The sequence below is a fragment of the Dasypus novemcinctus genome, chromosome 13 (assembly GCF_030445035.2).
Source record: "Dasypus novemcinctus isolate mDasNov1 chromosome 13, mDasNov1.1.hap2, whole genome shotgun sequence".
Lineage (NCBI taxonomy): Eukaryota > Metazoa > Chordata > Mammalia > Cingulata > Dasypodidae > Dasypus > Dasypus novemcinctus.
This window is the reverse complement of record NC_080685.1, coordinates 45,033,334-45,046,965: the sequence shown is the minus strand read 5'-3', so window position 1 is coordinate 45,046,965 and position 13,632 is coordinate 45,033,334. Positions and strand designations below refer to the sequence as shown.

General features: G+C 41.2%; 1 protein-coding gene and 1 non-coding gene across 6 annotated transcripts in view; one reads left to right on the top strand and one right to left on the bottom strand.

Moving 5' to 3' along the window:
• POU2F1 (POU class 2 homeobox 1) overlaps positions 1 to 1,531 on the bottom strand; it is a 228,439-nt gene extending 226,908 nt beyond the window's left edge. For 2 of the 5 annotated variants that reach the window (XM_071207557.1, XM_071207558.1), the window contains exon 1: positions 1,398 to 1,478. In XM_071207557.1, the coding sequence (XP_071063658.1) occupies positions 1,398 to 1,458 (61 nt within the window). In that variant the 5' untranslated portion in view covers positions 1,459 to 1,478. Of the gene's footprint in view, positions 1 to 1,397 lie in introns of all 5 variants that reach the window. The other 3 variants (XM_004464714.5, XM_004464715.5, XM_058310069.2) reach the window with 3 other exon arrangements.
• A 4,222-nt stretch (positions 1,532 to 5,753) lies between these two features.
• On the top strand, positions 5,754 to 5,861 carry LOC111765639 (U6 spliceosomal RNA). Its single transcript, XR_002797937.1, has one exon. It is a non-coding gene; the product is annotated as a U6 spliceosomal RNA (small nuclear RNA).
• Positions 5,862 to 13,632: the final 7,771 nt, after the last annotated feature.

Here is a 13,632-nt window from a genome sequence, read left to right as displayed (position 1 = left end):
CAGGCGGCCATTTCAATAATATAAACCTCCCCGAATTAGACATTATTCAAATGAGAGAGGTTCGGCTAAGCAGAGAGTAGAGAGGACCCAGCACCCAGCAAGAAAACACCACCACAGAAGCAGGCAGGAGGATCCCCGTCCCTACCCAACTCCCAACTGGAGAGGGGAAATCAAGAATATTTTCAACTTGTCAGGCCAGCCCTGGGGCAGGGGCAGGAGGGCAGCCCTTCACACGCAAGCTCTCGGGAGGCCTCTGGGCGCTTCTGGGACCTCGGGACAAGAGGCCCCCCAGGGTCCCCGTCCCTCAGACCACCCCAGGCAATTCCCACCCAACTCCCCGGCGAAACCACGGCCGACAGGGGAAACGGGACTTTTCTAGGACCCACGGCGGCAGCTGACCCATGGTCCGAGGCACATGGGGCGGCCCTGGAGAGAATCCCACTCCGCGGGAACTTTCCCCTAGGGTCCTCTTCCAATCGGGTCCAAACCCCAGGGGGCCGAGGCGGACCCTGACGCGGGCTCCCCGCTCCAGCCGACCCACGGCGACCTCGCAGCGCCCACGACCCTTCACCCCTACCCACCTACAGCGCAGGCCTGACTCAAGTCCGGCCGCCACATGGGAGACGAGTGGGGCGCGGCCGAGGTGCCCGGGGCCGTGACCCCGGGGCTCAGCCCCGCTCAGCCCCCCGTACGGCGGCGAAGCGCGGGCGGAGCGCTCTCCCCCGCCGCACCCACGGCGGCCCTCCAGGCCTCCCCCCGCTGCGAGCCGCTCCGCGCCGCCCGGTTCTGGGGGGCGAAAGGGGGGCGGGCACGCGTGCGACTGTTCGGCCGCCGGGGTCCGCTCCGGCCCCGCCGCCTCCCCGGCATTGTGCTCGCCACCACCTCCATCCCCCTCCACGCCCCCCCACCCGGCGTCCGCCCGGCCCCGGCTCTCCGGTCGCCCGGTCCGCCCGCCCGCGCCCCGCCGCGCCCCGCCGGCCCAGCAGCTATGAATATGTAAAATGTCTTTATTGTCCTCTCTCTCAGCCCAGGTCCCGCGGCCCCGTTCAGGTTCGGGGACGGCGGCGAAGAGGAGGCGGCAGCGGCAAGAGGAGGAGGAGGAGGGCCGGTGCCGGCGGGCGGGCGAGCGCGCCCGCGGCGGGGTGGGCCAGGGGCAGGAGGAGGGCGGCGGATCGCAGCCCCCTTTGCCCCTTGTCTTCCCCCTCCGCCTGGCCTCTCCGAGCCTCTTTCCCCCTCCGCTCGGCGCCCGGCGGGGGCTCCGTGCTCCCCGGCCCCCCATCTCCTCGCCGTTAATTATAATAATCCTGAGTACTAATAAATTATGCTAAGTCGCGGGGGGGGCAGCGGGAGCCTGGGTTGAGTATGAATATGAATATGTAAAATGCTGTAATGATTACCTGCTGCTGCTGCCGCCGCGGCTGAACTCTCATCTTGACTCGCTGCTCCTCCGTCCGCCATTTTGAATATTTTAACCAAAATCGCCCGGTCGATAAACCCTCCCTCGCTCCAGCTCCCCTCCCCCTTCTCGTCCTCCTTGCCTCCTCCCTCCTCTCCGCCCCCTCCCGCTCCTTGCAATTCCCAGCCGCACGCCAGGGGGCGCGCGAGGCCAACGCAGCTCACTGACCGCCCCCTTGGAAGGACCCCGCCCCCTTGGAAGGACCCCGCCCCCTCGTCCTTGCGCACGCGCCTCCTGGCCCCTGTGGTTCTCCGCTTCCTAAAGCGCACTCAATTTCGCCGTAGCCCCTTTGCTTCATTTTCCGTCTCAATTTTGCGCACGCGCGATGTTCTCCATGCGCCTGAAATGTCGTCTGCGCATGCGCTAGCTATCCTTCGCGCCCTCTTTAGGGGAAGGCGACAATAAAGCGTGGTGGATTGAGGGGCTCTTTTTATAGTTCTCTTCTCTCCTCCGACTACCCCGGGTTGCCAATGGCACGCGAGTGAAGGGCAAAGGACTCAGCGGCCAAGAGCATGGAGAACCGTGGAGGGTTTGTGGGTAGACCAGTGCCCGCGTCCCTTCCTCTCCGCACTTGCGTAAAGCTTTCCGCGTTGTTGAAACACTGACAACAATGGAGGGGCTGCTCCCCGGCTAGGTAATTTCCGGTCCTGTGGGCAGGTAGGGGCGGAAACGCTTGCGGGGCGGGGACGGGTGAGCGGGACTTGATGCACCTGCTGAGCCTCGCGCGGTCCTCCCGCTTTAAATTTGAATCCGAGCTAATCCCCGCCCCTAACTCTGCGAACACTGGAGACCTGGTGGTCATTTTTTATTGGCCTCAAATCTCTTCTGCTCTATTTATTTCTAACACCGGCAGGCTTCCTCTGTAGTGGGCCTCTTATTAAGTCGCTAGTTAACGCCTTTCTCTTCGGTTTTCAAGCCCCTCGAACGCCGCTCACAGGATCAAAACAAGTAGCAGACCTCCTACTCTATGCCTGGGTTTTCTCCTTTCAATTTTAGAAACGTCTTTTAAAACCTAGCTATGTACTGAAAACTGGTGGCCTAATAAAATCGTCGAAATCAGCAGTAGCTTAATCATGATTTTTACTTTGCTGTGTTTCTCAGAGTGAATGATAGTGGGGAAAGGTTTTCCGTTGTAAATATCTTTTTAATTAGTCGTACTGTTGCTAACAGTCCTACTGTTATCTATAGCGTTAAAAATGTCCCTGGACAAAGACCCGAATCTAATTAAAGCCCTCGGATTTTTCTAGTTTTTGTCTGTTTTTTTAAGGATGAAACATCTATACATCATGGTAAGCAAAGTAAAAAACATTTCATCCCTACGTGATCGGTATAAGGAGAGATATAACTGAAGTTTAAATTGGTAGAATTACAGATACTGCATTGAAGAAAAGTCTCTGAGAATCTGCAGTTATTTTTTTAGTATATTTTTATTACAAAAGTTGGCAACTTAAAACAGTCACAACCAAAGATTAAAAAAAAAAATCATGCACATGTGTAGAATTCCCATACAACAACCCTTCACCAACATCCACACCCTTGTGGAACATTTGTTTATGAGATAATATCATCAGACTTTTACCACTATTGCCCATAGCGTACATTTGGCATATTTTTTTCATACCCTCCTATTATTAACACAGTACATCTTTGGAGAGCCAGCAGTTATTTTAAAGTTTTAATTATGAGTCCTAGCATGCTCAGTGAATTCCTTACACCGTGCAAGTACAGTTAAAGTTATTGGTGCGGCAGCCAATGAATTGGGATAGGATTGATTTATTCATGATAATTAAGCCTTAGGGTGTGCTTGACTGTTTGAACCAAATAATTGGACCCACCCTATAATCTAATTATTTCAGGCACACCAACTAACCCACAGTTAAGAAAATGTAAAATTTAATTATGTTACAATTAATCTGAGAATGCCGCCTAAATTATATTCACTAGCATTATTATAGGGGCAGTCTCAGAATCAGCAACCTTATTGGAAACAAAGTACTTTGTCGCTGCTCTGTGGGCAATGATTTTAAAATCATCTTCACTAAGAAAAAGAACTCAAATACCTCATCTAAATTCCTCTCCTCTACTTAATCTTTGTTTTGCTCTTTGGGTGGAAAAGTAAATTAATATGACTTTCAGAAAGTCATTGAAACTAGTGAATATGCTATTCATTCTTTATTTCATTTCCATAAAAGAATATTTCCATGGGATGAATTTTTATTTAAGGAAGATAGACCCCTGAGAAAAGTAGTTTAAAATACAATGTTTCATTTTCTTCAATATTTTATGTTTCAGCTGTGTCCAGTGCCTCCTTGCACAATGTCTGGTACATAGTAGGTGCTTATAAACATTTGTTGAATTTTAAAATAATGAATATGCAGTTATATATGTTGGGATTATTTAAAAATTGATGAAGTCATTTATTCAAAAAGTATTTATGAGCATCTGTATTCTGCCCTGAACCTCCCTAGGTGCTAAGGATAGGGAAATGAGTAAGACAATGCTTTGACCTCAGGAAAGTCACAGGATAGTTCAATAAAATTCTTACATAATACACACTTTACGTGTATCAGCTCATTTTTCAATCCTCACAGCACCCTGAGGTAGATAATCTTTTCATCCAAATTTCCCAGGCTGAGGAAATTGAAGCATAGAGATGTTTAGTAATTTCCCTGGTGTCACACCACTATTAAATCATAGAACTGAGATTCAAACACAGGCCATGAGGGCAGTACTCTTAACCATTATACTATGCTGCTTGCTTTGAATCAAGCAAAATCCTGGAGGTGCATGTAGTTCAATATAAGAGGAGAACATATTAACAAATAAAATTTCCTTATAATAAAAATACATCCATGGATGATTTCATATAGGAATAACAACTCTTTTGTAATTGTCAGAACTAGAAATGATCCAAATGTCCTTTGACAGGTAAATGGATAAACTATGGTACATTCATACCATGAAATATTACTCAGTAGTACAAAGGAATGAGCGTTGATGCAAGCAACAACTTCAGTGAATCACAGAGGTGTTATGCTGAACGAAAGAAGCCAGTCATAGAAGCTTACACATTGTATGATTCCACTTATATGAGTTTTTTAAAATAATTTTTTTTTTATTTTTAAAGTAGCTTTAGATTACTTACAGACTTCACTTAACAAATTGTTGTTCTGGTTCTTACAGCCCAAGCACATTTCCATTAAAATCCTTATTGTTTCATGTGTTCAAGTGTGATATTAATTATCAACCATTGCTTTGTTGTTATGGCTTAATACAATATAGGTACTTAATACAATATATAGGTATATCTTAGTACTGTATCATTTTTAATTTTTTTATTTTAAAAGAAGCTTGAGATTACATGAATGTTACATAAAAAAATATAAGGGATTCCCATATGCCCCACTCTGTCCTGCTCCCACACTTTCCAACGTTACCAACATTATTCATTAGTGTTGTACATTTGTTCCAATTGATGAACCATATTGAAGCATTGCTACTAACTGTGGACTACAATTTATATTATAGCTGATACTCTGCCCTGCAGAATTTTGTAAGTTATGACAAAATAGACAATGGCCTGTATCTATCATTGCAGTGTCATGCAGAATAAATCCAATGTCCCAAAAATGCCCCCATATTATACCTATCCTTCCCTCTCCCATCCCTCAGAACCTCTGGTGGTCACTGCCTTTATATCTTATGTTAAGAGTTCTTCCATTACTAGAATAATAATAAGTCTATAGTAGAATAATAATAAGTTCTACTTTAGTCCATTGTTCATTCTCCAATCTTGAGGATTTGGGGGTGGTGATGCCCACTCTACTTCTAATTGAGAGGACGCTTAGATCCCATGGGGCACAGAATGGAGCTATCTTGCTTGCAGTTGCACAAACTCTCTGTTCCTTGGGATGGGCATTGCCTCTCATCTCCTTGTCAGTTGTCCTGTGTGAGTCCAGTGAACTGGATAGTAGGTATTCCTACTCTGCTGAAATTCAGAGCTCAACTGGCACATGGATGAACCAAAGATTTAAGTCTCTGGGACACTTATTTATCAAGTATAGTGCTAAGTATAGGTTCAGATAAAAGTGGTAGAAGAACCATATGTAGAGAACCTATAGATAAGTCTAACTTTGTTACACTGGGGAGCATAAATTCCAAAGTAAGGCCCACTGACAAGGTGCTGAATTCCTGAGCTGTCTGCCCTGCTTATAGTTTCTGGATATAAGTGTAATCTCTGGAATGACCTTCCAACTCACTTTGAAACCTCTTAACCATAAAAATTCATTAGTATATTGTACTTGCTTCAGCAGCACATATACTAAAATTGGAGCAATACAGAGAAAATTAGCATGGCCTCTGTGCAAGGATGCATGCAAAAACTCATTAGTATGTACCATTTCCTCCTCTTGATCAAGTTTTTTTCCCAGATGCGTTGCTAGTTGGTGCTTGATAATAATCCCCAGTGCCAGGGAGGCTCATCCCTGGGAGTCATGTCCCTCACTGGGGGGAAGGTAGTGTGTTTATATATTTAGTTTGGCTTATAGAAAGAGGCCACATTTGAGCTACAAGGAGACTTTCAGGACGTAACACAGGCAGTATATAATACTAGGCTAAGTTTCAGTTTCACAAGACAAGGTTCATAGGTACAATAATCAATATCAAGGGCCTGGCATAATGGTCTGTCTTCCTTCACTAGATACTGCCCTTGCACTCAGGGGGTTCTTACTGTCCTATTAGAGATTGTAGCAGAAGTGCTCAGGATGGGAATGCAATATTCTTTCAGTTATTATGTGAATCTCCACCCACCAAGATAATTCCCCATGAATACGTGAACATATTCATATGCTTTAGAGGCGTGCCCCAGGCATGCCCTTCCCATGCATCCCCCCCATCATGGACACCCTGCACCAGTGATCCTCCCCTGCCACTGTTGTGACCTTCTATGATCCTAAATCTCTCCAAAAATGAGGCCAACAAAATAACCAAGTAAAATTAATAAGAAAATGAAACAATAATTTTAGAAAAAAACAATAAAATACAATTTTTTTCATTTGAAATTTAAATTTTTTTTAAATTTTTAGGCATTGTGTCTTTCATCACTAAGATCTGTTGCTTTGTGTTACAGTCATATTTTCTTCCATATATTCCCCTAGTATCTTATTTTTTTAAATTTTATCTGCAAAGAAGCTTTAGGACACACAAAAGTCATATAGAGAATAGAGGGAATTTGCATATATGTGACAAATCCCCTCAATAACATTTTACATGTGGATGGTACATTTGTTACAATTGATGTGCAAATATTGAAGAATTGCTACTAACCATCCCCTCCTTTTCCCTTAGCAACGATGATAATATGTCAGAGTGTCAATGTGTCTTGTTTAAGTGCAACACGCAAGTGTCCCTTACAGCTAGGTGTGGCATGTGACTCAATTTTGGCTGTTTAATTCTAAGGAGTTGGGTGGGATTTCTGAGAGATCTCTTAAAAGGAGTATCTTTATTCATTCTTCATCCCATTTTCTGCTGCTTGGAACACAGATGAGAGACCTGAAATTCCTAAAGCATTCTAGGGTCAAAAAGTGACATTATTCTTAAGAGACCAGACCACGTTGGGGAGGACAAGCCGATTAGATCTCAGGTTGAAGAGAAGCCTGGGACTGGGGCTGAGCATGGCACAGTCTTCCTTAGACTAAAGCTAAGTCTTGAAGCTTCCATACAGTTATATTAAAAACTGAGGAATCCATACTCTGGAAAGTGTATTTTAATTGTTGTAATTGCCTTGGGTGACTAAATTAAAAATCATCATTTTTTATAAATATCTTACACCATTTCACTTGTTCATAAATTAAGCAATTAAGCAAACCAATTTGTTTAGTAACTAAAACATAATTAATCTTACAGCAGAGATTTTCAAACCATGTACCATGAAGTCCTCCAATTCTTTTTTTTAATCGGCCTATTATGGAGTGAAAACCAAGCCATCTACTTCCTCTTCAGCCAGAATGAGTGCTTGATCTATATCAGAGTTCAAGATTTCATTGCTTAAAAGTAGATACACTATGGATTCTTCTTTGAAGAGAAGCAAACTTCCTTTAAAAAGTTTTCAGGATAAAATTATCGTAACCATAGGATAGAAATATTGGGAACTTGATCTCCTTTTTTGTCCATGTCTTACAGTGTACCCAGAAGTTTTCCACAGAACATTTTGATCCTGCCTCAGATACTTCTATGATCCTCCTCCTTAACCAACTCCATCTTAAGCAGGCAGAGAAGCCTCTATTAAAGTAATGAATGTACCCTATTCATATGTCTTAACCTTCGTAAAAGAATGTTATAACTACGGGCTACTGCTGATTGTTGCGATTTATGTATCTACCCTTAATGCACAATGTAGTATATTTATATTTTTGGGTATATGCTGACACCTTTACAATTCAATATGTACCAAAAACACTTATCAATAACACATATGGGGAACTATCTGATGTGTACATAACCCATCTCTCCTTCCATTTCAGGGTCACCAAATACATGACACTCTGTTAATTGTGACTGTACCTTCTAAGACCATGGCCAACTTGTTTAATCCATAGCCCGTTCTTTTTTAGTTTTCTTAATTTTTGTTTTAGTAATATATACAAAAAACCTAAAATTTCCTCCTTTAACCACATTCAGATATATGATTTGGTAGTGTTATTTACATCCACAATGTTATGCTTCCATCACCATCATCACAACTCTTCCTTCACCCACAATAGAAATTCTGTACAAATTAAGCTTTTTCCTCATTCCCTAATCCTCCCCAGCCCCTGTAACCTGCATTCTAGTTTCTGATTCTATGAATTTGTTTATTCTAATTATTTCATATCGTGGAGTTCAAACAATATTTGTCATTTTGTGTCTCTCTTATTTCATTCAACATGATATCTTCAGGATTCATCCATGTTGTCAAATATATCAGAACTTCATTCCTTTTCCATTGTATGTGCCTACCACATTTTACTTATCCATTCATCAGTTGATGGACAGTTGGGTTGCTTCAATCTTTTGGCAATTGTGAATAATACCACTATGAACATTAGTGTGCAAGTTTCTGTTAAAGTCTCTGCTTTCAATTTTTAAAATATATACCTAGAAGTGGGACTGTGTAATATGGTTATTCAATACTTTCTTTTTTAAAATCAATTCTATTGATACATATTAATAAAGCATACAGTCCATCCAAAGTATGCAACCAATGGTATTTGCAATAATCACATAGTTTTGAATTCATCACTTCAAAAATTATTAGAGTATTTTCATTATTTCAATAATAATAATAAACATATAAACAGAAAATTCATCATCTCTCAATCTCTCCATGCTTCCCCTGCTATACATAGCTGCTATCTCTGGCTGTTCTTATTTATTTATTTAAAAGCAGTTTTAGTGAGATATATTCACATACAATACAATCTATTTCCCTTTCAACCACTGTTATACCCATGTAATAGTACTGCTAGTTACAAACATTGTGTCATACTTTCACCTTTTATATTAATTTCCAAAGATTAACACACATCTTTTTTACCAAATCTGCACTAGTTAACTCCCAGCTTTCCATTCTCTAACCTTATTCTATTTTCTGGAGACCCATATTCCAGTTATTAACTCCATAAGATTACACAATATATTTACTTCGTAAGAGCACAATCATACCGTGTTTGTCCTTTTATGTCAGTCTTGTTTCACTCAACATAATGTCCTTCAAGTTCATCCATGTTGTCATATCTTTTACAACTTCATTTCTTTTTTTTTTTCCTGAGATACCAGGGCCAGGGATTAAAACTGGGACCTCGTATGTGGAATCCAGCACTCACCACCGAGCCACATTAACTCCCCTGATTGGATTTTCCATTTGTTTTGCTTGCTGTTTGTTTTGTTTGTTGGTTGGTTTGTCCGCTTGTTTGTTTTTAGGAGGCACAGGGGACCTAACCCAGGACCTCCCATAGGGGAAGCAGGTGCTCAACTGCTTGAGCCACATCCACTCCCAACTTCATATCTTCTTACCACTGCATAATATTCCATTGTCTGTATACCCTACAGTTTGTTTATTCATCAGTTGATGGACACCTGGGTTGTTTCCATCTTTTGCAGTCATGAATAATGCCACTCTGAACATCGGTGTACAATTGCCTGTTCATGTCACTGCTCTCAGTTCTTGTGGGTATATACCCAGTAGTGATATTACTGGATTACACAAAAAATCTATATTCAACTTCTTTAGGGAGTGCCACACAGTCCTCCACACTGGCTTTACTACATTTACCGCTAACTACATTGTCATCAGCAGTGAATAAGTGTTCCTATCTCTCCACATCCTTTCTGACACTAGTAGTTCACTGTCTTTTTAATAGTGGCCATTCTAATAAGTGTGAAATGATATCTCATTGTAGTTTTGATTTGCATTTCCCTAATCACTAGTGATGTTGAACTAGTGATTAACTTTCTGAGTAACCACCAAACTTTTCCACAGTGCCTGCACCATTTTATATTCCCAACGACTATGAATGAGTGTTCCTGTTTGTCTACACCCTCTCCAACATGTATTTTTCTTTTTTTTTTCCAGCCATTCCAAAGGGTGTGAAGTGATATCTCGTTGTGGTTTTCATTTGCCTTTCCCTAATTGCTAATGATGATAAGCCTCTTTTCATGTGCTTTTTGACCATTTGTATATCTTCTTGAAGAAATGTCTATTTGAGTCTTTTAATCATTTTTTGATTGGGTTGTTTATCTTTTTGTTGAATTGTAGGATTTCTTTACAGATTCTGGAAATTAAACCTTTATCAGATATGTGGGTTCCAAAAATATTCTACTCTTTTTCATTCTTTAGATTGTCTTTTTACTTTCTTAGTGAAGTCTTTTGATGCACAGAAGTTTTAAATTTTGATGAGGTCCCATTTGTATATTTTTTCTTTTGTTGCGTGTACTTTTGGTATAAGGTCTAAGAAACCATTGCCTAACAAAGTCTTGAAGATGGTTCCCTATGGTTTCTTCTAGGACTTTGATTGTCCTGTTTCTTATATTTAGGTCTTTGGTTCATTTTGAGTTAATTTTTGTATATGGTGTGAAATAGAGGTCCCCCATCATTCTTTTGCATCCAGATATCCAGTTCTCCCAGCACTCTTCGTTGAAGAGATTATTCTTTCCCAATTGAGTGGACTTGGTACCCTTGTCAAAAATCAATTGATCATAGATGCAATTGTCTATTTCTGAACTTTCAATTCTGTTCCACTGGTCCAAATAGCCCTCTTTGTCCAGTACCATGCTTGTTTTGACCACTGTAGCTTTGTAATAAGTTTTTAAATAGGATAGTGTGAACCCTCCAACTTCTTTGTTAAAAATGTTTTTGGCTATTTGGGGTTCCTTACCCTTCTATATAGATGTGATGATTGGATTTTCCATTTCTGCAAAGAAGGATATTAGACTTGTTGGGATTGCATGGAATATGCGGATTGTTTTGGGTAGAATTGACATCTTGACAATATTTAGTTTTCCAATCCATGAGTAGGGAATGTCCTTCCATTTATTTAGGTCTGCTTTGATTTCTTTTAGCAGTTTTTTTCTTTTTTTTTTAGTTTTCCATGTATAAGTTGTTTATGTCCTTGGTTAAATTTATTCCTAGATATTTGATCCTTTTAGTTTCAACTCTAAACAGAAATTTTTTCTTAACTTCCTGCTCAGATTATTCATTATTAATGTATAGAAACACCACTGATTTTTCTGTATTGATCTTGTACCATGCCACTTTGCTGAATTCATTTATTAACTTGAGTAGTTTTCTTATAGATCCTTCAGGATTTTCTATTTTTAGGCTCATGTCATCTGCAAATAGAGAAAGTTTTACTTCTTCCTTTCCATCTTGGATGCCTTCTATTTCTTTTTCTAGCCTAATTACTCTAGCTAGAACTTCCAGTACTAGGTTGAATAACAGTAGTAAGTGTGGGCATCCTTATCTTATTCCAGATCTTTAGAGGGAAAGCTTTCATCTTTCAATATCGAGAATGAGGTTAGCAATGGGTTTTCATATATGTCCTTTATCATGTTGAGGAAGTTTCCTTATATTCCTAGTTTTCTAAGTGTTTTTATCAGGGAGTGCTGAATTTTCTCAAAGACCTTTTCTGCATCATTTGAGATGATCTCTTGTTTCTCATCTTGTTAAGGTGTTGTGTTACATTAATTGATTTCCTTATGTTGAACCACCCTTGTATACCTGAAATAAATCTCACTTGATCAGGTATATAATTCTTTTAATGTGCTGTTGGATCTGGTTTCCTAGTATTTTGTTGAGGATTTCTGCATCTATGTTCATAGGGATTTGGGTCAGTAATTTTCTTTTCTTGTGATATCTTTACCTGTTTTTGGTGTTAAGGTGATGTCAGCCTCTTAGAATGAGATAGGGAGTATTCCCTCCTCTTCAATTTTTTGGAAGAGTTTAAGCAGGATTGGTGTTAATTCTGTAATGTTTGGTAGAATTCATCTGTGAAACCTTTTAGTCCTAGGCTTTTATTTGTTAGGAGGTTTTGATTCTGATTCAATCTCTTTATTTGTAGTTGGTTTGTTTGGATCTTCTATTTCTTCTAGAGTCAGTATAGGTCATTTGCATGTTTGTAGGATCTATTTCATCAAGTTTGCCTAGCTTGTTGGCATACAGTTGTTCATAGTATCCTCTTATGATACATTTTATTTCTGTGGGGTCAGTAGTAATGCCACCCCTTTCATTTCTGATTTTAATGATCATTTCATCTCTCTTTTTAAATTTGTCTGTCTAGCTAATGTTTGTCCATTTTATTGATCTTTTCAAAGAACCAACTTGTGGTTTTGTTAATTTTTTTTAAATTAAAGATTTATTTATTTATTTCTCTCCCCTCCCCCCCCCACCCCAGGGGTCTGCTCTCTGTGTCTATTTGCTGCATCTTCTTTGTCCGCTTCTGTTGTTGTGAGCGGCACGGGAATCCATGTTTCCCCCTGTTGCTCATCCTGCTGTGTCAGCTGTCTGTGTGTTCGGCACCATTCCTGGGAAGGCCGCACTCTCTTTCATGCTGGGCGGTTCTCCCTATGGGGCGCACTCCCTGTGTGTGGGGCTCCCCCATGCGGGGGATACCCCTGCGTGGCAGGGCACTCCCTGCGCGCATCAGCACTGTGCATGGGCCAGCTCCACACGGGCCAAGGAGGCCCCGGGTTTGAACCACGGACCTCCCACGTGGCAGATGGATGCCCTAACTACTGGGCCAAGTCCTCTGCCTGGTTTTGTTAATTAACCCTACTTTTTTACTCTCTATTTTTTTATTTCTGCTCTACTTTTTATTTCCTTCTGTCTGCTAACTTTGTGCTTAGTTTGTTGTTCTTTTTTAGTTCCTCCAGGTGTGTGGTTAGATCTTTGATTTGAATTCTTTCTTTTTTTAATGTAAGCATTTAGGGCTATAAATTGTCCTCTGAGCACTTCCAATGCTGTGTCCTTAAGGTTGTCTTTTTTTTTATCCCCCCCTTGTGGCTTTTTGCATGCTGTCTGCTCCCTGTGTCCATTCACTGTGTGCTCTTCTATGTTTTTGAATGTCTCCCTTTTTTTGTTGTGTCACCTTACTGAGTTGGCTCTCCGCAGTATCTGCAGGCCAGGTGGTGCTCTGTGGCGTCTGTGGGCTGGGTGGCACTCCATGATGTGCAGTCAAGCCTGCCTTCACAAGGAGGCCCTGGGATGCGAATCCATGGCCTCCCATATGGTAGATGGGAGTCTAACTGATTGAGCCACAGCCGCTTCCCTTTGTCCCTAAGTTTTGATGTGTTATGTTCTTGTTTTCATTCATTGCAAGATAGTTCCTGATTTCCCTTGTGATTTCTTTTTGTCCCATTGATTATTTAAGAATGTGTTGTTTAATTTTCATATATTTGTGGATTTTCCAGGTCTCCATTTGTTATTGATTTCCAGCTTCATTCCAATATGGTCAGAGAAGATGCTTTGTGTAATTTCAATCTCTTTAAATTTATTGAGACTTATTTTGTGACATAATACATGGTCTATCCTGGAGAATGATTCATTTGTACTTGAAAAGAATGTGTATCCTGCTATTTGGGATGCAGTGTTCTGTATATGTTAGGTCTAGTTCATATATCATATTATTCAAGTTCTCTGCTCC